Below are 25,024 nucleotides of genomic sequence, written 5' to 3'. Positions count from 1 at the left end.
GATCAAACCTGTCGTTCTTCAAAAGTAAGAATACACCTAGGGAGGATATTTAGGAGGAAATACAATAATTTAACATTTTTCATTAATTAGAAAACTCTAGGGTGTAACCTGCGAGAGCAGTGGAAGCCTCCCCCGGCTGCTCCAGGGAGCGGCGGTGCCACCACCACCGGGAAGCCGGGCCGAAGCGCCGGCGCAGACCTGCCGCGTCAGCGCGCCCAACGCGGTGGCTGCGTGCGCGTTACTGCGAGAAGCGCTGCCCGGCCGCTGTACTGGGAGCCAGTGTTTGCTGAAAAGAACTCCCAGCCGGTGCCCAGCTCCCGGCGTCTTCCACCAGAGGGCGGCGGCCCCGCGTGGCATGCCCCCGCTGCAGGCCGGGCTCCGCTCCCGGCTCCCCGGAAGGCCGCGTGGCAAGCCCCGAGCTGCAGGCCGGGCTCTCGGCTCCGGCCTCCCGGGAAGACCGCTGGGCGGCGGCGAGGGGCGGGCCGGGGCGGGGCCGGGCCTGCCCAATGGGCACGCTCGGACTGGGGGGCGGGGCCGGTCTGCCCAATGGGCACGCTCGACAGGGGCCGGGGCGGGGCTGGGCCTGCCCAATGGGCGCGCTCGGGCGGGAGGCGGGGCCGGGTCTGTCCAATGGGCGCGCTCGGGCGGGGCGGGGGCGGGGCCCTACTTCAGCGGCGCTCGGGCCGCGGGCGCGTCTCCAGGCCCGGCTCGGCATGTGGCGCCTGCCCCGCGCGCTGTGTGCGCACGCTGCGAGGACCGGCCCGCTTGCGGCGCCCGGGTGCAGGCCGGCCGCCCTCATGTCCACTCTGCTGATCAGCCGGCCCCAGTATGCCTGGCTGAAAGAGCTGGGGCTGCGCGAGGAAAACGAGGGCGTGTACGATGGAAGCTGGGGAGGCCGGGGAGAGGTACGCGGCGCCCGGAATCTGCGGCAGCCTGGGTTCGGGCACTTGCGCTGGACGGCAAGTTTTGCAGCGCCACAGTGAAAGTTTTCTCATTTAGGGTGTCGTTTAAAAACTTAGATTTTAGGTGCTTGTGTGCTATGGAGATTCGATGTCATTTTGGAGCTGCAGGGGGCTAACTTGGCGTGCACACTTAAGTCCTTGTGGCAGAGTCTGGGATCCGTGGTGAGAAACGCCGCACACTTGGCGGTGCAATTGATCTTAATTTAGAGCCTGACTGTGGCTCTTTAGATGTGACAGCCGCCGCAGGTAACGTTCTGCAAGGTAGTTTTATGTTGTCCTCTTTCCTGAAATCCTTTGGAATTTGCAAGCCCGGACTTGGTACGATCCTGTTTTCGTTGAGCCGTTCTTTTGTTCCTGCTTGAGAACAGGGTTTTAACCCTTTCTCTGTTGCTGAGAGCTTAACGCTGTACCTGGCACCCAGGTACTACTCAATAAAATATAGAATACAGTGGAAAGGTAGGGTTATTAGCACCCAAATTTTTTAAAGAAAGCTTTTTATAAGAAAATGTTATGTAACAGTCAACAAACTTTGTTGAAAGTTTTATATAACGAACTTGCTTCGTTAGAGGAAACATTTTCCTTTTGGTGATCTGTGGCTGTAGGAGATGCACATGATTTTTATTGTTCCCCAAATCCCCGGGTTTCATCCAGTTTTTCTTGTGGTATCTAATCATTAGGCTCTTCAATAAAATACTCTCTTCCGAAGGCCTTTTTAGCTGCACTTTGATTTTCCCTTTATAGTTGCTGACCTGAGACCTCTCCAGTGGACACAAGCCTTTTGCATGGTTGTCTGGAAAAGGAATAAATAAAACTTAACAATTGGGTCTGTTATTAATGGAAAAAGAGGCAAAATAACTGGTTAGTTAAGGCTTTTGTTTATAAACCTCATATTTGGATGGCAAGGGTGAGTTTTGCAGCAAGGCGGTTTCTAATGTCTTCCAAAGAAATTAAAGCCTCAATCTCTGTAGAGTGGTTTATTAATATTTGTAGCAGAAGCTAACTTAAAGTTTCTGAGTTTGGATATTGTATCTTTTTTTTCTCTTCTGTTTTTCTTTCCTCTATATGATTTGTTCCTTCAATTCAGAAGGGATTAAATTTTCTATATATGATGGTCGTCTTTCTCTTTTAAGGTTATTACCACCTATTGTCCTGCTAACAATGAACCAATAGCAAGAGTCCGACAGGTAAGTATTTTATTTTTTTTAATTCAAACTGCACAGGGTGTTGGTGCAGCTTTCTTGAGAGGCAGAAGCCAATTAGGCAAGTTAGGAGGAGTACAAAAGCACAAATGCAGAAGAAAACCACAAAAGAATAATATGTTTCTTTTTCATTTGACATTTAAGAATGTCTGGGTGAGTCTTTACACTCTTGGGGGCGGGGCTTGTGTGCTGAAAAAATGTGATCTGTAGAGAGACAAGGGAGGAGGTCCATTTAAAGTAGTGCTTCTGAATTACCTGAGGATTTTGTTAGAATGAAGGTTCTGATTCCTTATCTGGGTTGGAGCCCAAGTTTCTGAATTTCTAATATACCTCAGGGGTTGCTAAAGGGCCTTGCTTTGAAAAGCAAGGTTTTAAAGCACAGATGTATTCTAACCTGTTTTACTGGATTCTAGCAAGTTTTTGGAAGTGTAGACTGTGAGAATCATTCTCAGCTATAAATATTAGAGACACTTAGATATTTTTCAATTCTTTTCCCAAAATGCCTGTGTGTTCTAGAAGATCATCTTCACTTTCCTTTCCTCCCCGCTCTCTTACTAATTCTTAATTTAGGCCAGCATGGCAGACTATGAAGAAACTGTAAAGAAAGCAAGAGAAGCTTGGAAAGTCTGGGCAGATGTAAGTACGGCCTTTGTTGTCTAAAGCTCGTAAGAGGTCACCTCACAAGTACCTATTGTAATTGCTATGAGATAGATAAACATCTAGTAGTCAAGCCTGGGGCCTCCTTGTTTTAATGTTAGCGCCCTGTTGGGGGCTGTGCTGCAGTCTTGGGCCTCCCGCTGGCCTGGGAGCTCCCGTGCTGTCTTCCTTGGACATTCAGTGAATGGGTAGTATTAAGTGAATTAAAACTTTGTTCTGATGCAGTGTAAACTCAAGCTATGAACACTCTTTATTCTCTGCTGAAGTTACTTGTATTTATAATTGAGCAAAAAGACAATGGAAGATCTATGCTTAAAATACCTGTGTGCTCCTTTCCTCTCGCCCTCCCAGATTTATCTGAGATTTATCTGGGAGGCAGCATCTCAGCAGTAGAGCAGCAGTCCTGACTTCAAGAGCAGTGGCAGCATCTCTCTCCTCAGGGCTGGGGCTTGTGTTCCTGGACAGTCTGATCAGGCTGTGAGGCAGAGTCTTCCTCCTCCTGTCTCTGCGTTTCCAGCAGGGGTTAAATGAGCAAATGGTGTAACTGTGTCTGGTGCTGGGCTGGCCACACTCGCCTGTCACTGGTGTCAATGGAAAGAACCCAAATTCCGTAAAATAAAGAGGTTTATTTTGAGCCAAATATTGTTACAGCAAGTGTTACATCGGGTGGTCCTGAGGTCAAACCGAGCGGCACTGGGAGAGTCAGAGAATCAAAGTTTATTCACCGTCTGGCCAACAAATTCTGAGCACCATCTACCCGATTTTTCCCTCTTATTAAGTTGGGGTGGTCCTAGGGGTGGGGTACCAGGTGTAGGTTAGTCGATGTGTCCCAATAGGTTAATATTAATGTTGATGCACCAGGCAACACCCGAGAAGCCTTGGAGCAAGTGGTCTTGCCATGGTTGGGTTAGGGTTTGGTTTTACAATTTCAGGGAGACAGGAATTACATGTAAAGTCATAAATGAATACATGGAAGGTGTACATTGGTTTGGCTGGAAAAGGCAAGACATTTAGAAACGGGATTACATAGTATAGGCTGGTTTGAAGATTCTTTGGTTAGAGAAATGAAGCTTTGTCTAAAGGCTTGGAATATTTTAAGTAGAGATAAGGAAGTCTGTTAGTCAGAGATAAGCCACTGGACATAGACTCATAAGATCTGTTGGGTAAATTGAGGACCTGCAGGTATGGTTCAAACTTTGTCTTGCATAGCTTTAGGCCTGTTTGTTAATAAGTTACAAAGGGTATCTCCAGGAAGGGATGGGGCATGACAAGGCACCTTTGACCTTCTTTGATCTCCCTTCTCTGGGCTAGCAACTTGAAGCCTTAGGGGCTTTAGGGCAGGCCTCCTCAAACATCCGGCCCTCCTGTCCTGCTTAGCAGCCAACTCGTTCTGGGCCCACAGTGCGCACTCTCCAACAGTCTGAGGGACAGTGAACTGGCCCCCTCTTTAAAAAGTTTGAGGACCCCAGCTTTAGGGTATTTCTGGAGTCCCCTCGGCCAAGACAGGGTCCACTGAGTCAGCTGGGGGCGGGGCTTAAGATTTTATTTATTTTTTTATTTTTTATTTTTTTTGAGACAGAGTCTCGCTTTGTTGCCCAGGCTAGAGTGAGTGCTGTGGCGTCAGCCTAGCTCACAGCAACCTCAAACTCCTGGGCTCAAGCAATCCTCCTGCCTCAGCCTCCTGAGTAGCTGGGACTACAGGCATGCGCCACCATGCCCAGCTCATTTTTTCTATATATGTTAGTTGACCAATTAATTTCTTTATTTGTAGTAGAGATGGGGTCTCACTCTTGCTCAGGCTGGTTTCGAACTCCTGACCACGAGCAATCTGCCCGCCTCGGCCTCCCAGAGTGCTAGGATTACAGGCGTGAGCCACCGCTCCCAGCCAAGATTTTATCTTAGTTCCCACTAGGTGGGAGCCAGGCTTATGAGGAGGGGAGAGTAAGCGATTCCCCATCCCCAGATCCCCACTCGCATCCTCAGCGTGCTTTGTCTCTAGAAAGGCGTCAGGAGTGCCTGCCTCCTAGGGTTGTCGTGAGGGTGAAGTGAGTTAACCATTTAAAGTGGTTGCTGGGGAGTCTGGCACAGGGCAAGCCTCAATACGCTTGAGTTTAAAACAACCCTGGACTGAGGGGTTTGGGGCTGCGGAGCTGCAGGGTTTCCTCTGAGTCAGTGGTTGCAGTGGAGTTGCAGGTGGGCAGGAGAGGAGCAGCCTGTCCCAGAAACCCCTGGGCTGGTACATCCTTCTTCTGTTTTATTTCTGGCTTAGTGATCCATTATACACTATCAAAAATATCCATGGGCAGAAAAATGCCACTTTCATGAGTAAACAGTTTGGTAGGTCAAGTTCACCATACCTGGGTAGAGAATGTTGTCCAAAATAGTGTTATTTATTCTTTTAAAAATTACTTCTAGGTTGGGTGCAGTGGCTCATGCCTATAATCTCAGCACTTTGGGAGCCTGAAGTGGGAGGATTGTTTGAGGCCAGGACTTTGAGACCAGCCTGGGCAGCATAAACAAGACTGTGTTTCCACAAAAAATTAAAAAAAAAATTAGCCAGACATGTAGGTGGCCACAGGTGCCAGTACTCAAGAGGCGGAGGCAGGAAGATTGCTTGAGCCCAGGAGTTGGAGGCTGCAGTGAGCTATGATCCTGCCACTGTACTCCAGCCTGGGTGACAGAGTGAGACCCCGTCTCAAAAAAATTATATTTCTTTATGATCATAAAAGTAATACATATTCTTTGTGAGGAAAAAAAGGTTGGTGCAATATATAAGATCATCAAATTTAGTCCCCATACTCCAATCTCCTCAGTACAAAATGGTCATCGGTGTATTTTGGTGTATTTTCATGTTTTGGTGTATTTTCTTGCAGGCTTTTATGTACTCCTTCCATAGTTGTGATTATTATACATATATACACACATTTTATATATAAAATTTTGTGACCTGTGATTGCATTATACACCAGCCTAAAGTTACTAGGTAATTTTTAGAATCATTGTTTCCCTGTATATAGATTTTTTTAAATGAAGTTGTTTTTAGAGCAGTTTTAGGTTTATAGAAAAATAAGTAGAAAGTACAGAGTTTCCATATATTCCCTCATCTCTTTTCCCAAATTTCCCCTATTAACATTTTGCATTAGTGTTGCACATTTTTTATAAATGATGAGCCAATATTGATACATTATTATCAATTAAAGTATTTAATTTGCCTTAGAGTTCATTCTTTACATACACTGTTTTGAATGTTTGTTTAACTTAATATGACTTTTTACCAGTAAGGTCTATCGTATGAATATTTTTATCCAGGGTAAATACAAACATGTTTGAAAAAAGAGTCTGTGTGAATTCAGGGACTTGCCTTTTCCTGAACTGTTCTTTAAATCTGTCTTTGCTTTGCCCTGGGGGTGGCAGCTGACATGATACCTTTCTTTAATACAGCGCTGTACTTCTTTTGTTGTTGCTATGTCTACATCTGGGGTCTCCTTTGGCAGTCGACTTACCCAACAATGCCAGCCTCTGCACCTAACACCCCTTCTCATACTTCTTGTGTGTTTAGACCTCCCAGCAGGGTGGGGGTGCGACGGGGGACAGTAGAATCTGTTGGGGATCCCACTTGTGAGATTTTGAGTTAAACGATTGAGTTCAAAGTTGAGGGAAGAGGTTGTTTCTCCTAAGTGTGCTTTTGGGGCTCCTGCCAGTAGGGCGGTGACTTAGAGAGGCAGCTGGTGCCTCAGTTAAGAAAGAGCGAAGCTTGATCTCTTTCTGGTCTTCACACTTTCCCTCTTCGATCCTGCTGGGTGAGACTGTCTTTGGTTGGCCCTCATGCTTGTGGCTGGCCTGGCCTGTGTTAGAATAACAACTTTTCATTTAATTCATTTGAGTTAGGCCTGGAATTTTTGAAAGGGAACATTTTTCTTTAAGGGAAATGGAAACAAAGTGAAACGTGTGGATGGGGCAGTTTATAAAAACTGATTTCTTTCTCAGGAATACTGAGACTTGCTGCTTTCCTTCATGAGCTGGTTTCAGCAAAGAATGCTACTCATTTCTGTGTCCCTGTGTGTCCTCACTTTTCCTCTCCATCTCTGGTGAGAGGGCACTAGGAGTCTCTTCCCTCCTTGAAGACAGGGAACTGTTAACGGGCCATCTTTTATTGCAAAAAGAAATAACCAGATAACTGGTAGCTCTTTAACATGGGGGTGTCTATTATTTTCCCAAAGGCTCAGCTATTACTTCCTCAATGCTGTTAGTTTCCACCACATGGCTGTCTTTGGTGTCCATGTGATGACTTCATGGGTGAATTGTGCAGGGACGAAGACTCTTGTTGCCCATGGCAGGGGAGGGTCCGGGTGTGTTGCTGCCCTGTCAGGCTAGACCCTGCAGGCTCACACTGGAAACGCGGCCGTCTTCCCCTCTTCCTGTTCCTCTCTTATTTCTGTCTCCCAGTGCTGCTCCTATGAATCATCTGGGGAGCTTAAACAAAACATAAAACAAAGATTCCAGGTTTGAGTGGTCTGGGGTGGAGTCTGATGTACAAGGTCCATGGATGGTGTTTCTAATATGCAGTCAGTGTTGAGAATCAATGATCAATTCTCAATTACCAAGTCTTGAACATGTGCAACCACATTGATCTCTTTTGCCATTTTTGTAGTCCAGACAGCCATCATCTCCTGCCTGGACTCCTGCCCAAGTCTTGTCTCTTTCCAGTTCATTTTCTACAACTGCAACTAGAGTGATATTTTAAAATGTGTTGGGATTTCCCCCCATTTAAAGCCCTTTTGTGATTTCCCCCTGCTCTTTAGGTCCTTAATATGGCCCCTACTTCCCTCTCCTGCCTATTTGCACTTACAGTTTTCCAAAACTACTACATTCTCTCTTGCTGTTTGGCCTTTGCATATGCTCTGCACACCACCCTCCATGCTTTCCCTCTGTTTTCTCTACCTCTTCACTGAACCATCAGGTCTACAGAGCAAAAATTATAACTGCATTGTTTGCAGAATTCTCAGGGATTAACACAGTATCTGGCACATAGAATGTGTGCAATAATTATTTGTTGAAAGATCGATTGAATAAAATGTGCCCAGACTGGGAGGTAAAAGGCCATGTGTACTGGTCATGTCTGAGTTGAAATTGACTGATTTGGTTAAACTTATAAATGTGCTGGTTAAATTCAATTGAAACATTATTAAACCCATGCCATGTACTAGGAAATATATAGAGTCTATGCTGATTTATTTAATGTTACAAATTTTTGTTTTCTGTTTCTAAAAGAGCGCATATATTGTAAAAAATGACAAACATTGCAGACTTAAAATGTGCAAAGTGAAAGTCTGTTAAAATTTCACTCTCTAGGCCGGGCGCGGTGGCTCACGCCTATAATCCTAGCTCTCTGGGAGGCCGAGGCGGGCAGATTGCTCGAGGTCAGGAGTTCGAAACCAGCCTGAGCAAGAGCGAGACCCCGTCTCTACTATAAATAGAAAGAAATTAATTGGCCAACTAATACATATAGAAAAAATTTTAGCCGGGCATAGTGGCACATGCCTGTAGTCCCAGCTACTCGGGAGGCTGAGGCAGGAGGATCGCTTGAGCCCAGGAATTTGAGGTTGCTGTGAGCTAGGCTGACACCATGGCACTCACTCTAGCCTGGGTGACAAAGCAAGACTCTGTCTCAAAAAAAAAAAAAAAAAAAAAAACAACAACAACAAAATTTCACTCTCTAGAAATAACTGCTATTAAGAGCTGGACATATATTCTTCCAAATTAAAACAAAAAGTTATTTATCGTATGCATTTTCTTGTTTTCTATTATCGTCTTATAGCTCTTAAATGGTTTCCTATATAAATTTCCCTCATTCTTTTTAGAGAATATTTCATTTTATGGCTGTTCCATAATTAACCAATCACGTGCAGGTGGATATTTAGATGGTTTCTGTTTTTCTTTACTAGAAACTGCACTGCAATGAATATTGTTGTACCTATACTTTGCATACTTATGTATCAGCTCAATTTCCAGAAGTGGAACTGTCTAGTCATAAAGTATAGGAATGTCTTAAGTGTTAATAAATTGCCAAGTTACCCTTCAGAAAAGCTGTATATATATATTTACTTTTTATTTTCTTTTTTGAAACAAGAGTCTCAGTCTGCTGCCCAGACTAGTGCCCTGGCATCAGCCTAGCTCACAGCAACCTCAAAGTCCTGGGCTCAAGCGATCCTCCTGCCTCAGCCTCCCGAGTAGCTGGGACTACAGTTATGCACCACCATGTCTGGCTAATTTTTTCTGTTTTTAGATGGTCAGCTAATTTCTAATGTGTGGTAGAGACAGGGTCTCACTGTTGCTGAGGCTGGTCTTGAACTCTTGACCTCAAGCAATCCTCCCCCCTTGGCCTCCTGGAGTGCTAGGATTACAGGCGAGAGCCACCACGCTTGGCCTAAAAAAGCTATATCAAGACTCAGTTATTGGGGAGAAGCAAGAGCTTAGAAGAGCCTTGAGTTCACAGTCAAGCTCTGTGAGGCAGAGTATGAGCAGGGGTGTGCGTGCATTTGTGTGTGTGTGTGTGTGTGTGTGTGAGAGAGAGAGAAATAGAAAGAGAGATTGGCTCCAGCCTGGGGGAAGGTTCATTTCTGCTGCCCTTTGAAGGAGAGGTAGAACTGAGAAGAGCTAGAGGGAAGTGACGGTCATGTGGGGGAAGTCGTGTTTCCATTCATGAATCACGTCTCAAACTTAATATGATACAACCTGTGCCACCCCTAAAACCCTGACATTTCCCTTCAAGTCTTCTTCATTGAACTGACTGTACTCCATCTTCTTAGCTATTCAAGCCAGAGACCGGGGAGTCATCTTTAGTTCATTTCCCTCCTTTCTTTGACCTATTGCGTCCTGGTCTTTATCTAGTGTGTCCTGTCAGTTCTGCTTCCACAGCAGGTCCTGCGCCACTTTTCTTTCCCTTGTCACCATTGCAGTATGAAGACTAAGTCACTATAATCTTTTTGCCTGTTTGTAAAAACTGTTAAAGACTTGGCATTGAACCTGGAGTAGATTCCAACTCCTTGTAAGCACCTAGACGCACTGGCCTTCCCAGTCAGCCCTGTTTATTATATTTTCCACGGGTCTTTTTTACAGGTTCTTTTTCCTGGGAAGAATATTCCTAAGGCTGATGTTTCCCATTCTTCAGGTTTCAGCTTCAATATCACCTCCTTAGAGATTTTCCCTTCTAATCTTTTAGGTAAAGTAACTTATCCATTCACCTTCCAAACCTGCTGTTCTCTCTGTCTAGCATCCTTTTCATTTCCTTTGTCTTTATTAGCCCTGATGGCAGTTTGATTATTTGTTGCCCTTTCCCCACCCTGTGCCTGGTAGATACAGTGAATGTCTTGCTGCTCACTCCAGCCCCAGTGCCTGGCCCTGCCAGTCCGGATGTGATCAAGAAGTCTCCTTTGATGTGATATACTTTGTTCTTTTTTTGCAGCACACGTCTAATACTGTGTTACAGACATGAATTTACACTTTGAATCAGACACTAAAACTCCATTCTTTTCTTAGATTCCTGCTCCAAAGCGAGGAGAAATAGTAAGACAGATTGGTGATGCCTTGCGGGAGAAGATCGGAATCCTGGGAAACTTGGTAAAGTATTTATTTATTTATTTATTTTAATTTCGGCATATTATGGGGGTACAGATTTTAAGGTTTCAATAAATGCCCATTTCCCCCCCTCCCCCCAAAAGTCTGAGTCTCCATCATGACCATCCCCAGATGGTGCACATCTCACTCATTATGTATGTATATACCCGCCCCCCTTGGTAAAGTATTTTTTTTAGCACACGCATAATCCTTTTGAGGGGAGAACAAGGCTGTTATGCATTTCTGTGCATAACATTGTTGGCCGGGCGTGGTGGCTCAACGCCTGTAATCCTAGCACTCTTAGAGGCCGAGGCGGGCGGATCTCTCAAGGTCAGGAGTTTGAAACCAGCCTGAGCAAGAATGAGACCCCCTCTCTACTAAAAATAGAAAAGAAATTAATTGGCCAACTAAAAATATATAGAAAAAATTAGCTGGGCATGGTAGCTACTTGGGAGGCTGAAGCAGGAGGATCACTTGAGCCCAGGAGTTGGAGGTTGCTGTGAGTTAGGCTGATGCCACGGCACTCTAGCCCAGGCAAGAGAGTAAGACTCTGTCTCAAAAAAATAAAAAAAGATGTGAATTTTTTTTTTTTTTTTTTAGGAAAAGCAATTTATAAATTTCAAAAATCCTTTCTTTAGAGGAAAGATAAGCGAGATAAGTATGAAAAAGTGAAGGCAATTCTTGTGTTTTAAAATTCTTCAGAAAATAAAAACATACTTTCTTCAGTTTATTACCCCCCGCAAAATAGACACAAAATGTGTTTCGCTTCCTGCTCTTTAATGTTTAAAATGTGGATTCTGTTGGAAAACTTTTGCTTTTTATGTTTTTAGGTATCTCTGGAGATGGGGAAAATCTTAGTGGAAGGTGTGGGAGAAGTTCAAGAGTACGTGGATATTTGTGATTACGCTGTCGGTTTGTCTCGCATGATTGGGGGACCCATCTTGCCTTCTGAAAGTAAGCGGGGACGCCAGCTCAGCTGAGAGCTTTGGCTCTGATGTGTGGGGCGCTCCAGACACTCTGGCTGTGAGCAGTTCAGAAAGGAGGAATTGCAAGTGGCTTATCAATATAATATGTGAAAATAGCTTTGATCTTTCTAAGAAATGCAAATTAAAACAGCTAACGACATTATGTCAAGAGCCTTTTTATTCTTTTGTTTTAAAGATAAAATTCACAGGCCGGGCGCTGTGGCTCACGCCTGTAATCCTAGCTCTTGGGAGGCCGAGGCGGGCGGATTGCTCAAGGTCAGGAGTTCAAAACCAGCCTGAGCAAGAGCGAGACCCCGTCTCTACTATAAATAGAAAGAAATTAATTGGCCAACTGATATATATATAAAAAAATTAGCCGGGCATGGTGGCGCATGCCTGTAGTCCCAGCTACCCGGGAGGCTGAGGCAGAAGGATCACTCGAGCCCAGGAGTTTGAGGTTGCTGTGAGCTAGGCTGACGCCACGGCACTCACTCTAGCCTGGGCAACAAAGCGAGACTCTGTCTCAAAAAAAAAAAAAAAAAAAAAAAAAAAAAAAAAGATAAAATTCACGACAAGTCCCATGTGGAAAACAATTTGGAAATATACCCAAAGAGCTTTAAATTTAAAGCCAGTTGTAAGAATCTAATTTAAGTAAATAATCTGAAATATGGCAAAAGTTTATGTATAAAGATGTTCATTGTGGTATTAATAAAAAACATTAGAAATGACCTAAATGTCAAATCATAAAGGAAAATTTAAGCTAATTTTGGTAGACTATTAGCATATACTAAAAATAATGTTTATGAAGATTGTCTTCCTCTAACTCCACACTTTTATGGAAAGATTACATTTACTTATTTTTTTATTTTTTGTTTTTCTGAGACAGAGTCTTGCTCTGTCATGCAGGCCAGAGTGCGGTGGCATCATCATAGCTCGCTGCAACCTCCAACTCCTGGGCTCAAGTTATCCTCATGCCTCAGCCTCCCGAGTAGCTGGGACTATTAGTGTGTGCCACTATGCTTTCATAGTTTTTGTAAAGACAGGGTCAAGCTGGTCTCAAATGCCTGGCCTCAATCGGTCCTTCCATCTCAGCCTCACAAAGTGCTAGGATTACAGGTGTGAACCACTGCACCTGGCCTGCATTTAATTATTTTTAAATTATATTGTTAATTTTTTGAAGAGGTGATAATATGTCAGAAAATTAGAAAGGAGTAACAGTGTACAGGTTCAAAAGTTTCTCTCCTTTTCCTCCTGGCCATGCCATAGCTCCCCATGGAAGTAGTGAATATTTCCCATTTTTTGTGTATCTTTTTAGAGCTTTTATTCACACACAGGCAAATATGTGTCTTTTTAAAACACAAAGCAAACTACATTCTGTTCTGTACTTTTATATTAAGTACTATGTCTTGGAAATTGTTTCATATTAGTACATTAAGGGGCTTCCTTTATGGTTTTATGGCTATTTTGTTATAAACCCATTATAATTTATTTAGCCAGCTCCAAACTGATGGATATTTAGGGTGGTTTTTAATCCTTTGCTATTATAAGCTATGCATCAACCTTATACTCTGAGAAGGTTTCAAAGGTGAGGACCAGAGCTCATGCGATCTGTGATGTTTGCAGCGTTGGTGGAGCGAGCAGGTGACTGAGGACGGATGCACGCCAGAGTGGTAGCAGTAGTATCTGTGTGGTGGGATTATTGGTGGTAGTTATTTTCTTCTTTGTATTTTTCTGTATTTTCTAAAATTTCCATGATGGTAATTATGTTTATAATCAGGGAAAGAAATATTTTTTAAGAAACAGATCTTTTTTCCTTGGAATGTTGGGCAAATTCCCTACTTGCAGAAAGAGTTGGAGGAGTCTTTTTAAATGAACAGTTAATGTCCTTAATTAGATATAGAACAGTGATTTCCATCATCCAATATTAATTTTATGTCACTGAACACTTTCAAGAGGTTTTTCCAACTACGAAGAGTTAGTTAACTGCCAATTTGGGGAAGTACATGTGTGCAAGCAGGTAACTTCTTTGATTTATACCTGCTATGATGTCTTTTTCACGATTAAAATCTTTTTCAATGGTTTGTACACTTTTTTTTTTAAGAAGTAGAGTGCTCATGTCATATATGTAGAGGCTTTGGGTAACTTGGACTTCATTAATTCAAGAAACGCTGTTGAGTATCTACCAGGTGCTAGGTGATCTTCTGGGTGATGCTTGATCACTAAGGCATAGCCCCGTCTTCCAGGGATTTGTAAGCCTACAAATGCCTTACATTTTAGGTGGGAGATGAGTAAACAGATAATTCTGATCCAGCAGGGCAAGCTGGGCTAGGGTAGAGGACAGCCTGGCGATTATGAAGGGGCCCTGACCCAGCTCCTGGGTGTGGTCAGGAAAGGCCGCCTCTGGGAAAGCTGAAGACGGAGAGGGTGCCTTGTCTGGTGGCTTGTGTGGAGTGGTGCCTCTCTCCGCACAGCTGGAGGGCGCAGGCACAGCTGGAGGGAGCAGCACAGCTGGAGGGTGCAGCGCACAGCTGGAGGGTGCACAGCTGGAGGGAGCAGCACAGCTGGAGGGTGCAGTGCACAGCTGGAGGGAGCAGCACAGCTGGAGGGCACAGGCACAGCTGGAGGGAGCAGCACAGCTGGAGGGTACAGCGCACAGCTGGAGGGTGCACAGCTGGAGGGAGCAGCACAGCTGGAGGGTGCAGTGCACAGCTGGAGGGTGCAGTGCACAGCTGGAGGGTGCACAGCTGGAGGGCACAGGCACAGCTGGAGGGTGCAGCGCACAGCTGGAGGGTGCACAGCTGGAGGGAGCAGCGCACAGCTGGAGGGAGCAGCACACAGCTGGAGGGTGCACAGCTGGAGGGAGCAGCGCACAGCTGGAGGGAGCAGCGCACAGCTGGCACAGCTGGAGGGAGCAGCGCACAGCTGGAGGGAGCAGCGCACAGCTGGAGGGTGCACAGCTGGAGGGAGCAGCGCACAGCTGGAGGGAGCAGCGCACAGCTGGCACAGCTGGAGGGTGCAGTGGAGGGGGTGGTAGGTGGGGCAGAGAAGGAACCCTGGGAACAGGGAACCTCAGGAGTAGAGTTTTCCTGACTAGGAGTTTGGACTTTATCCTGAGGGTGGCTACAGCAGCCATCCAGACACCAGAGTGTTGTCATAGAAGGGTGGCATCAGGGAGAGAGGGGAGGGCAGGCACTGCGGGCAGAGGCCGTGCGGGCATACCATCTGGGGATACCACCTAGCCGAGGATTAGGGTGCTAGACTGCAGGAGGGCCTGGCAGTGAGCTTCCCATCGTAGCCAGCAGTGTGAGGGTGTTCAGGCAGGTCAGTGGCTGGCACTGCTGCCTTTGCAGCTGGTCTGTGGTCTGGCCCGGGCTTGGGAACCGTCATATTCCCTTGCTCTGGTTCTTCACTGCTCCAGCTGCCTTTGATTAAAATAAGCCCCTTGTGGGACTCTGGGTGACTTTAAAGTTTGTGTTTAAAATACAAATGTTTTTATTTACCTTTTCATTTTCTGATAGTGAATATAAAGATCTGTGCAATTCATTCATTCAACATTTATAATTATTAGAATCCCCTAACTCCCAAATGAGCTACCTTGTCTTAAATTTAGAGAGGTTGGCCCTGGGCTTCATCAGGAAACATAAATAACACGGGCCCAAGAGTCGCAACTCCGAGTCCTGTCTCGTTCTGCCCTTTTGAGCACATCCCTAGGCAGCTCTTACTGCCATTGGCCTCTGAGTGGAGGTTGTTCCAATTCTTGGTTTCATCAGGAAAATAATTTCGGTATGTGCCAGGTGAGCCGAGCAGGTGACAGCTTATTGAAAACAAAACTGCCTGCCCCAAGAAACAGGGGCAGGCTGGAAAGAGAGCAGCTGCTCTGGAGACAGTGGTTTCAAAGCTTTTGTGGTTTTACTGATTGAGGGCAGGCATATTCAAGGCTTTTACTGAGAATTTTGGTAGTAATTCCTGGAATTGGGTTCCTTTCCATTTTCATATTTCATATGATTGTCTCGGAACTGTCATGGTGATTTCAAGGGCAGAGAAATTTTAAAGCCTCAGTGTAAATGATGCTGTGATTAGCCAAAGTTCACATAAGGTGACAGGGATAGCTGGCAAGCCAGGTGAAGCCAGTTCTTGCCTGTGCTTATCAGCCCTTTTGTTTAAGGCCGTTTACTTTTGGGCTCAGCCCTGTGTCCTAGTCTCTTATTCTGAAGTTGGCAGCTCTCTAAGGTGTCCCTGTCTCCCAGACGCACTGGCACTGCCTTGGCCTCCGTGGAGTCCCCCGAGGGTCAGAGGCGTGATGAATGTCCTCGTGGTTCTCGGGCAGCCTAGCGGTAACCACTTCTGTTGTACCTTAAAATACCAATATCCCGCAGCTGCTAGAGGGATCTGCTGGAAGGCATCTGGAATCCCCTGGGTGTGGTGTACCTGTGTTGTGAAAATGAGAAAGTCTGGGCTTTGTCATTTACTTGACGTGCCCTTTCCTGCCCGCAGGGCCGGGCCACGCCCTCATGGAACAGTGGAACCCCGTAGGCCTGGTGGGCGTCATCACGGCCTTCAACTTCCCGGTGGCGGTGTACGGCTGGAACAGCGCGGTCGCCTTGGTCTGCGGCAACGTCTGCCTTTGGTGAGGCCTGCTGGCTTTCCTGTCCCTGTCCCGCGGCTGGGCGGCGATAAAAGGAGCCGTTTCTGGGAACTAGTAAAAAGTATTTTTAAAAAACTGAAATGTTTTCTACTTACTGTACTCTTTCAGTTAACATATTAAGTCATACCTGCTAGTTGTCAAATGCTGGTTTTTAATGATTACGTATTTTAACCACTGGTAATGTGCTTACCTTTTTGACCCAGCATTGCCCTAGTGTTCGCAGCTCTCCTCCCCCAACGTGGGTGGACTGAGGTTCAGTCCTGGCACTCCTTACCCGGAGGCAGCGTCAGGCTCCACAGGCGTCGGGGCTCAGCCCTCCACGAGACTGCCCCTCCTGCAGGTGCGAGCAGCAGTGGGGTTCCCAGGACACCTGCAGTCTGGCCAGCTGTCTATAAATTTGGAGGTTCCTATGAACCCTTGGTTTTCATAGTTCACTAGCATGACCCACAGAGCTCAAGAAGGCACTGTCTGTATTGATAACAGTTTTGTTAAACGGTGCACGTGGGGCAAGGGCTGGAAGGGCTCTAGATGCCCAGCTCCCATGTGCTGTCCCGGCGGTGCTCGGGCTTGTCGCCGCCTGGCATGTATCAACGTGTTCACCAGCCAGGAAGCACCGCTGCACTTGGATATCCAGAGATGTTCTTGGGGTTCCTTGTTTAGGCATGAATAATTGAATCATGGTTGGATTCAGTCTCCAGCCCTCTGCCCTCCCTGGAGGTGGTACACTGGCTGAAAGTGTAGCCCTCTAATCTTGAGTTCCTATAACAAAGGCACTACTGTCACTCAGGAAACTCCGAGGGGTTCTGAAGCTCCCCGCCTGAAACTGAGGAGAAAGACAGGATACATTTATTACAACACACTTCTCAAACAGAATACTAAGTAAACAAGTAGGAGGAAAAAACCTTGTGATGTCACAACCTTCTTTTTAAAGTTTGACATTTTTTCTAATAAAAGTTTTAGGCTGGGCGCGGTGGCTCACACCTGTAATCCTAGCACTCTGGGAGGCCGAGGCGGGCGGATCGCTCTAGGTCAGGAGTTCAAAACTGGCCTGAGCAGGAGCGAGACCCCGTCTCTACTATAAATAGAAAGAAATTAATTGGCCAACTAATATATATATAGAAAAAATTAGCCAGGCATGGTGGCGCATGCCTGTAGTCCCAGCTACTCGGGAGGCTGAGGCAGGAGATCACTTGAGCCCAGGAGTTTGAGGTTGCTGTGAGCTAGGCTGACGCCATGGCACTCACTCTAGCCTGGGCAACAAAGCGAGACTCTGTCTCAAAAAAAAAAAAAATTTATAGTGAATTACCAAGTGATTCTGAGACACTTGGCCAATGTTCTCATACATGCTTTAAGTTTTTCATCTTTCTAAAATATTTGATAGTAAAAATGTATATTATAGATGGCGAAACAGTCACTTGTTTTTAGCTTTCATGTTCAGTGGAAGAACTTAGTTAACGAAAATCAGGAAAGTTGCCTTTGGCCTATTTGAGTATCTTCCACTGGTTATTTACTGATCTTAAATGCAGTACTCAAGTGAATACTCTCAAAGACTGTCTATAAAACTGTCTATAAAACAAGACTGTCTATAAAACAAGGCATGGTTGGGAGAATTAATAATTTGGTACCATGTTGCCAAAGGAACCCAGGTTTTCCAGCATTCTAATCCAAAAAGGCTAATTGTGTAGTTTTCCTTGGCTCTGAGCCTTGCAAGGAAAGTTTGATGAATGCAGCACATTGCTGGGTTTCTGCTTCCCTCAGTTTCCATAACTAGCTGAGGTTATATAGTAGCTACTGTGATCAGTGCAGCAAGCAGTTCAGAATTGCTTCGTGCCATTATTTATGTCCATGAAAGTTTGTAGTCTCTTAGGTCTCAGAGGCATTGAGCTGAAGGATGGATTTCTATTTCAGTTACTAGACCCATTTGTTAGTTGTTTAGTTGGACAGAGCTTTTTCTCACAAAGACTTTTGTTTCTGCTTGATAATAAAAGGTATTTATGGTTTCCATCGAATTAAGTTTCTTCCTTTTTTTTTTAACCTTAAGGAAAGGAGCTCCAACAACTTCCCTCATCAGTGTAGCCGTCACAAAGTAAGTATGTGTGGCTTTCTTTTTCCTGAGTATGGACTGATCTTGAAAGGGTGACTGATGTTTTAATCCAATGTGAAAGTGTCATGTTTATTCAAACAAGGAATTTGGATTACTTCTTTCACCTTTGGTTATAATAGCATTTATATCATTTTGCAGTTTACAGATCTCTTCCAGAGCAATATAATGTTAGATATTGATATAAATATGGAACTTGAACTCTTATAGACATTTGTTGTTACTTGGAAAATGAAAACATCTCCAGAGGAGAGGAAATATATTTGTAATTAGGCAGGGGAGGGGACTACATTATATAACTATTCAACAAGCGAATAGTTTTGAGAATACATTTCTACCCAATTAATACTTTTATTGCTTTTGCTTAATAGACTGCTTAATTAATTAATTAATTAATTAATTTGAGACACAGTCTTGCTCTGTCTCCCGGGCTAGAGTGCAGTGGTGTCATCATAGCTCACAGCAACCTAAAACTCATTGAGCTCAAGCAATCCTCCTGGCTCAGCCTCCCAGAATGCTAGGATTACAGGTGTTGAGCCACCACGCCTCACCTTAATAGACTGTTAACAAAAACAGAAAGAACTGGTTATGATACTAATCCACTGATTCATCTCACACTATTTAAAATATATTGTGTATTTTGGTTTAAAAAGTTATTAGTGTTTTACTCATTTATATTTGAGAACTTGCCAGCTCTGATTAAGCCATAAAACCAGTATTGTTAATTTATCATTTTGAAATTTAGGGGATATATAGGATAGGGCGCCTTCCCAGGTAGGCTTGGAATGCACTTTTCGTGCTCCTTCATTGGCTGCATGGTTTGTATTCTCTGATGTAAGAATTGTTGGTAGAGAGCTTGTGGTAGATTCTGTATGAAAGAAGGTTTTACATGTTAGAAGATTATTTAGAACAGTGGCTTAGGAATTAAAAAGTGGGCTGAAAAAGAGAGAGGGTAGTATGTATTAATATTTAGTTGAAATAAATATATGACATTGAAGAAATAATAGCCTCTAAACCAGGGATGTTCAAATGAAATATCAAAACACATCAAAATGATGAGATTCTGGAAGCAATATTTTCTTTTTTTTTTTTTTTTAAGTATAATCTCCATTTTATTTTTTTCCAACGGGTAGTTTTTCTTCAGTCCTTAAGGACTCAACTCCTTACATAGGCTTTGGTGGAGGTCTTGGAGCAGCACCCGCAGGTCTAAATCTGGGTGGGGGTGTTCGGTCCTTGCGGGCTTCCCGAGAACGATTCCTGACTACCTTGCTGTGAATGGCACAACTCACACAGGAATGTAGCTTCACATACAGCTTGGGAAGCACATAGGCATCGAAGACACTCGCTTCAGATATGTCCCTGACAGCTGCGGCCTCCACTGTGTTCCGAATGGCAAACTTCTTTATGGCCTTGTCCTTAGGCACGCATCGGGCGCAGTTCGTGCAGCGAATAGGCTGCACATGGCCACGGCCCTTTTTGGCACGACCGTTGTTTCTTCTTTTCTTTGTCATCTTGGAAACGAGGACACGAAAAAGGCTGGAAGCAATATTTTAAAATAAACTTTTTTTTTAAACAACAGAATAGTTAATGTGGACATAGCTGACTTGCCGAGTGTTATTAAGTAGCTGGTTAAAATATTCATTCGTACTAGTTTTGCTTTAAGCCTTTTTTGTTTTGTTTTAAATAGTATGAAATGTTCATACAGCACTTTTAATATATGCTGGTTGATATTTTTCAGAGAATTGGAAATACCTGATTTTGCGGGGAAGATAATAAGTAAAATGCCAAATTTTGTTGGAATTAACCAAGGGTGGTGCAGTGCCCACTGGGAGGTCTTAAATTCAACTAAATGTTCAGGCTCATAAGATGACCACAGGTCACATATAGTCCTCTATTTATTCAGAAGGATATAGGACAGGAACATGGTTTGCTAGGAGGACAGCATCAGCTCTTTGTCTTCATTCGATGTTCTTATAGTGGTCACACAGGTGCAAGATGAGATCCACATTGGATAGGTGTAGCGTTACCCTAGCTTAATAGCCTGATGCCCCACAGAAACCAAAATCTCTCATAACAATTCCATAGGCATAGCTTTCCGGCGCCACAAAGGACATGCAGTTACAAGTGTCACTGCACTCAGGGAAGGCCAAAAAGCATGGCATTTCCATTTATGGTTCACAGATAGTTATCCTAGTTCAGATGCAATTGACCAATCTGGTCATTTTTACTATAAGCTGTGTTGTGTAAGTCACATCGTTGATACTGACATTTGTCAGGTAACCTGGGGAACAGAGCTACAGTTTCACCTAAGATTAGATTCCTGAGCCTTAGGGGAAGGGGTTTTGCTAACCTTAACCCACAGGCACAAAGCAAAATCCTTGCCCTTAAAGAGAGTTACACTCTGCTTGTGCAGACAGTATATATGCCTTAAGTCTCAGAAAAGAAGTGTACAGCCCCAAAACCTGGTCTTGGATGTGATAGCTGTAGTGCATGATCCTTGATTGGACCCTGGATTGGGGTGAAGAAAGAAAACACTCTAAAGGACATCTTTGGGGACAATCGGGGAATTTACTTAGATGTAACAATGGTATCTTTTCTGTGGAAGTAAGTGTGGGATTTGGGTCTCTTTGAAATGTAAACAAATTGGAAAATAGCAAGTTGGTATGATAAATAGAACCTTGTTCTATTGGTCCTCTGGAAGCTCAGAGTGAGTGGAAGAATCCTGTTTCAAATTAGCCGGGCATGGTGGCGCATGCCTGTAGTCCCAGCTACTTGGGAGGCTGAGGCAGGAGGATTGCTTGAGCCAAGAGTTTGAGGTTGCTGTGAGCTAGGACGCCACGGCACTCACTCTACCCTGGGCAACAAAGCGAGACTCTGTCTCAAAAAAAAACACACACACACACACACACACACACAAAAGAATCCTGTTTCAGAGAAACCAGAATGACTTTAGCCATTTGTAGCTCGAAATCATATTTAAGTAGCATTTAACCCCTTCGGTGCGGCGCTCCCGGCGGGCCGCCCGCCTGGCAAGCACGGCACTTACGGTGGGAGGGCCGCCCGCCCGCCCGCGTGGACCGCGCGGCGTTTGCTCGCGTGTGATGAGGACAGCTTGAGGCACTCACTTCACAGGCAGCTTTCCTTGTAATGTAAGTCAGAATAGGTAGCATACACATATATGTTTTCATTACGTTATGTTTAAATGTTCACACTTTTATTTTGATAAATGAAAAATTAGAAAAGTCACATCACGGCCGTGGGCTACAGTCCATGCTCGTACGGAAGTGGTTAACTATGTCTTATTTTAGTTGTAACAGCTTAAGCTGTAGGAGAGACTGCTTTGCTTGTCCACAGTGCCTCAGCCTGAAGGACATTGATATTTTCTGACCACAGTCTTTGGTGTGAAGACAGTGGACACTAGTCACGAGCTGCTGCAGGGTTGCCGGGCAGGTCCCTTTCTTGTCTGTCCTTGGCGTCTGCTCTGGGATTCGGGACCGCTTCTTCCCTGTCTCGTCCTTTATCATCTCTCTAACCGAGCCTTGCTTTGATGGGCAACCCATCTTTTGCAGGGATGGGTTCAAAACTCTCATTTACTATTGGGAGCTACTTCTAGATTTATCTTTCTAAGTCTTATTCCTTTTTTTGTTTCTTTTTTATTTTATTTTCTGTTTCTTTTTGTTGTTGTTGTTGCCCGGTTGCCTGGGCTAGAGTGCTGTGGCATCAGCCTCGCTCACAGCAACCTCAAACTCCTGGGCTCAAGCGATCCTCCTGCCTCAGCCTCCTGAGAAGCTGGGACTACAGGCATGTGCCACCATGCCTGGCTAATTTTTTCTATATATTTTTAGTTGGTCAATTAATTTCTTTCTATTTTTTGTAGAGATGGGTCTTACTCTTGCTCAGGCTGGTTTCGAACTCCTGACCTTGAGCGATCCACCTGCCTCGGCCTCCCATTCTTTTTCTGTTTCTTCGCTATCACTTTATTGGATTCGTGGTGGGAGACAAAAAAAAAAAAAGCCTTCGATCAATCTGCCATCTGGAACCAGATGTGTCTTCATAGTTTGGCAGGAAATGCTTAAACGATGATCACTGGAACTATCTGAGCAATGCTCCATGTCTTCTATTTATGTTCTATGTTCTTTTCTCCTTCTTAATATTTAGAATATTTATTCTCCTTCTTAACTTTAGAAAAAAAGAGTTCTGTTACTAAGTGTTTGAAAATCTGTATGTGAGGAGAAATCCAGGTCTTAATGTTTGAAGGTAAAGTCTGTATGTAATGAGAGGGTTCTTAATGTTAGAAGATCATTTAGGAACAATGGTTTAGGAATTGGAAAGTGAGTTGGAAAAGAGAGAGGGTACTATGTTTGAGGGATGGGAGAGAAAGTTGGAGAAAGAAGAGTCAGGTGGTTGGAATTTTGTTTCTCATTTTTAAAAAAATGTCCTAAGAAATTAAATTATTGCCTATGTCATTACTTTTTCCTTCCTAGGATAATAGCTAAGGTGCTGGAGGACAACAAGCTGCCTGGTGCAATTTGTTCCTTGACTTGTGGTGGAGCAGATATTGGGTAAGTTAATAGGCTGAGAATATCCTTCTGTTGAATGACTCCAGGTTGACCAATTAGGATCATCTTTACTAGAAGAACAAAACAGCTAAGGAAATGAGGATGGTTCTCTGGAATCATCATGATTATGGGCCTGGTTGGGCTCTGTTGGAGGATGAGTAAGAGTTGTCTTTTTAATTGCCCAGAACTGCTGTGCGTAAGGTGTTGATATCCTGGAATATCAAACTGCCGTAATGGTGGGCAGTCTGTGGCTTCCCAATACTCGATTTATAAAGGTGTTTACTTAAAAGCAAAGCTATAGAATTATTGTCTGGGGTCTTACTCCCCCGTGAAAAGCTAGCTTATTGCCTGAGTTCTTCAGCTGACCAAAAAAGAGAACCCTGGGAACACAGTCTGTCCGTCCGTCTGTCTGTCTATCTATCTATCTATCTATCTATCTATCTATCTATCTATCTATCTATCTATCTATCTAAACTGTCATGTAATTCATATACCATAAAATCTTCCCTTTTAAAGTGTACAATTGAGTGGTTTTTAGACTATAGTGTGTGCTGCCGTCACCACTCTCTTATCCCAGAACATTTTCATCAGCTCAGAAAGAAACCCCATACCCATTGGCAATCACTTCCCATTCCCCTCTGTCCCCAGCCCCCGGCAACCACTCAGGTGCTTCGTGTTTCTGTGGATTTGCTTATTTGGGATATTTTCTATAAATGGAATCATGTAATATGTGGCCTTTTTGTCTGGCTTCTTGGCATAATATCACAGCCTCTTTAAGTTGGAACTGGCTGTAATTGCTCTGAACCATGATGAAAGCAGAGGTGGTTTTTGCCAGCTTAGACTTTGATTAGGTGAGCTTTCCTGGGAGTCAGTCTTGCAGCCCGCACTGCTGTGGCTAGAGTGTTAGTCTACTTCCGACACTTTCAACATGCTACTGTACCTACTGAGCAGTTTCAGAAAGGAGCAACAAGTTATTATTTTTTTCACGCAGATGAGAAAGTAGTAGAAAATACAATTCCCAAATATGCAGTACGTAGTGAAGTATTATCTAAATGTCATTTAAAACATGAGTATTGTATCCTTTGACCTACTTTATTCTTGCTCTCAGGCATCCAGTCCTTTGTGCTGGCCTTGGGGTAGCTCAGCTAATTAGAGTGGTAGACACAGGGGTGCTTTCAGCGGCAGCCACTTTGCGTGTCAGTGCTCACGTTTGCTGGGTCGAACCTGGGGGGACCTCCCTAGGTAATTGAATCGAGCTGCCCGGCCCTACGTTGGACTGATGCTGCCCTGCTTGGCTCACACTGAACCGTCTGAAGCACTGAACAAAGAGGTTCAAATCGATAGTGTCTGATTCGAATTCCTTAGAAGCCACTGGAAATCCTAGCCTAGCTTTTATAAGTCATCTTTCATGAGGAATATTTTGGGATGTTTCCCTATAGTCTTTTAAGTTTTTAATTCTTAAAGGAGCTACACTGTGGGTTGAGAGTCTGCAAAACATCTGGAACGCTCAGCAAGGAAATGCTAAGACTCTCTCATCCAGTCACCCACTCAGTATAAGGAGGACTGTCTTCCCTAACCGACGACTTCCTCTGGGGGACGTCTGTTTAGGGAGCACTCACAGAGCAGGTCAGCCTGGGCGGCCCTACTTGTGAAAACGTTCTTTCTTTTTCATGAAGACCGTCCCTTGCTCCTTGGGCATATACCTCCTTGTCCTTTCTCTTTCTGAGGGTGCACATCATTGTTTTCTCGCTGGGTGCCGTTAGGTGTTGCCGTTGCCGGGTTTCTCTGCTTGCTGACCGTGTCTGTTCCCTGCAGCACAGCAATGGCCAAAGATGAGCGCGTGAACCTGCTGTCCTTCACCGGGAGCACTCAGGTGGGGAAGCAGGTGGCCCTTATGGTGCAGGAGAGGTTTGGTAAGTGTCGGCTTGCTAGTAGGATTTTAATTCCCTCACAAGTATGGATGTGAAATCTAAAAGTTGAGTGTTTTTTTTCCTCTGACCTTTTCATGGAGATACTGGCCATGTTTATTTGAATGTTCAAGTAAAAGAAAAGGGTGCGATTATTGGTAGTTGGATGTTAGGGAAGTCCCAAATTTAAATAGCATAATTTGGAAAAGAATATCATGTTATCTCTAAATAATGACAGTAGGATGATACATAGATATTTATCAAATATCTATATATTAAATATCTATGTATTAAATATTTAAAAATGGAAAATCAATATTTAAACAAAACCAATGGATACAGGACCTAGAGTGGAAGACTTAAGTCTATTCTTCTCCCGTTTATATATTTCACCTATGTATGATTGAAAAGG

At 44.4% G+C, this 25,024-nt stretch overlaps 1 protein-coding gene and 1 pseudogene across 3 annotated transcripts in view; one reads left to right on the top strand and one right to left on the bottom strand.

Moving 5' to 3' along the window:
• The first annotated feature begins 654 nt into the window (after window positions 1-654).
• The window catches only part of ALDH7A1 (aldehyde dehydrogenase 7 family member A1), a 44,666-nt gene continuing 20,296 nt past the window's right edge, over window positions 655-25,024 (top strand). For 2 of the 3 annotated variants that reach the window (XM_076008333.1, XM_076008332.1), the window contains exons 1-9: window positions 655-905; window positions 2,093-2,146; window positions 2,732-2,797; window positions 10,358-10,438; window positions 11,266-11,389; window positions 15,895-16,027; window positions 18,087-18,131; window positions 22,631-22,708; window positions 24,521-24,618. In XM_076008333.1, coding sequence (XP_075864448.1) covers window positions 714-905; window positions 2,093-2,146; window positions 2,732-2,797; window positions 10,358-10,438; window positions 11,266-11,389; window positions 15,895-16,027; window positions 18,087-18,131; window positions 22,631-22,708; window positions 24,521-24,618 — 871 coding nt within the window. In that variant the 5' untranslated portion in view covers window positions 655-713. The remainder of the gene's footprint in view (window positions 906-2,092; window positions 2,147-2,731; window positions 2,798-10,357; window positions 10,439-11,265; window positions 11,390-15,894; window positions 16,028-18,086; window positions 18,132-22,630; window positions 22,709-24,520; window positions 24,619-25,024) is intronic. The other variant, XM_012735510.3, reaches the window with a different exon arrangement.
• On the bottom strand, window positions 19,257-19,666 carry LOC105854887 (small ribosomal subunit protein eS26 pseudogene; annotated as a pseudogene).

The sequence above is a fragment of the Microcebus murinus genome, chromosome 11 (assembly GCF_040939455.1).
Source record: "Microcebus murinus isolate Inina chromosome 11, M.murinus_Inina_mat1.0, whole genome shotgun sequence".
NCBI lineage: Eukaryota > Metazoa > Chordata > Mammalia > Primates > Cheirogaleidae > Microcebus > Microcebus murinus.
This window is presented reverse-complemented; position numbering and strand designations above follow the sequence as displayed.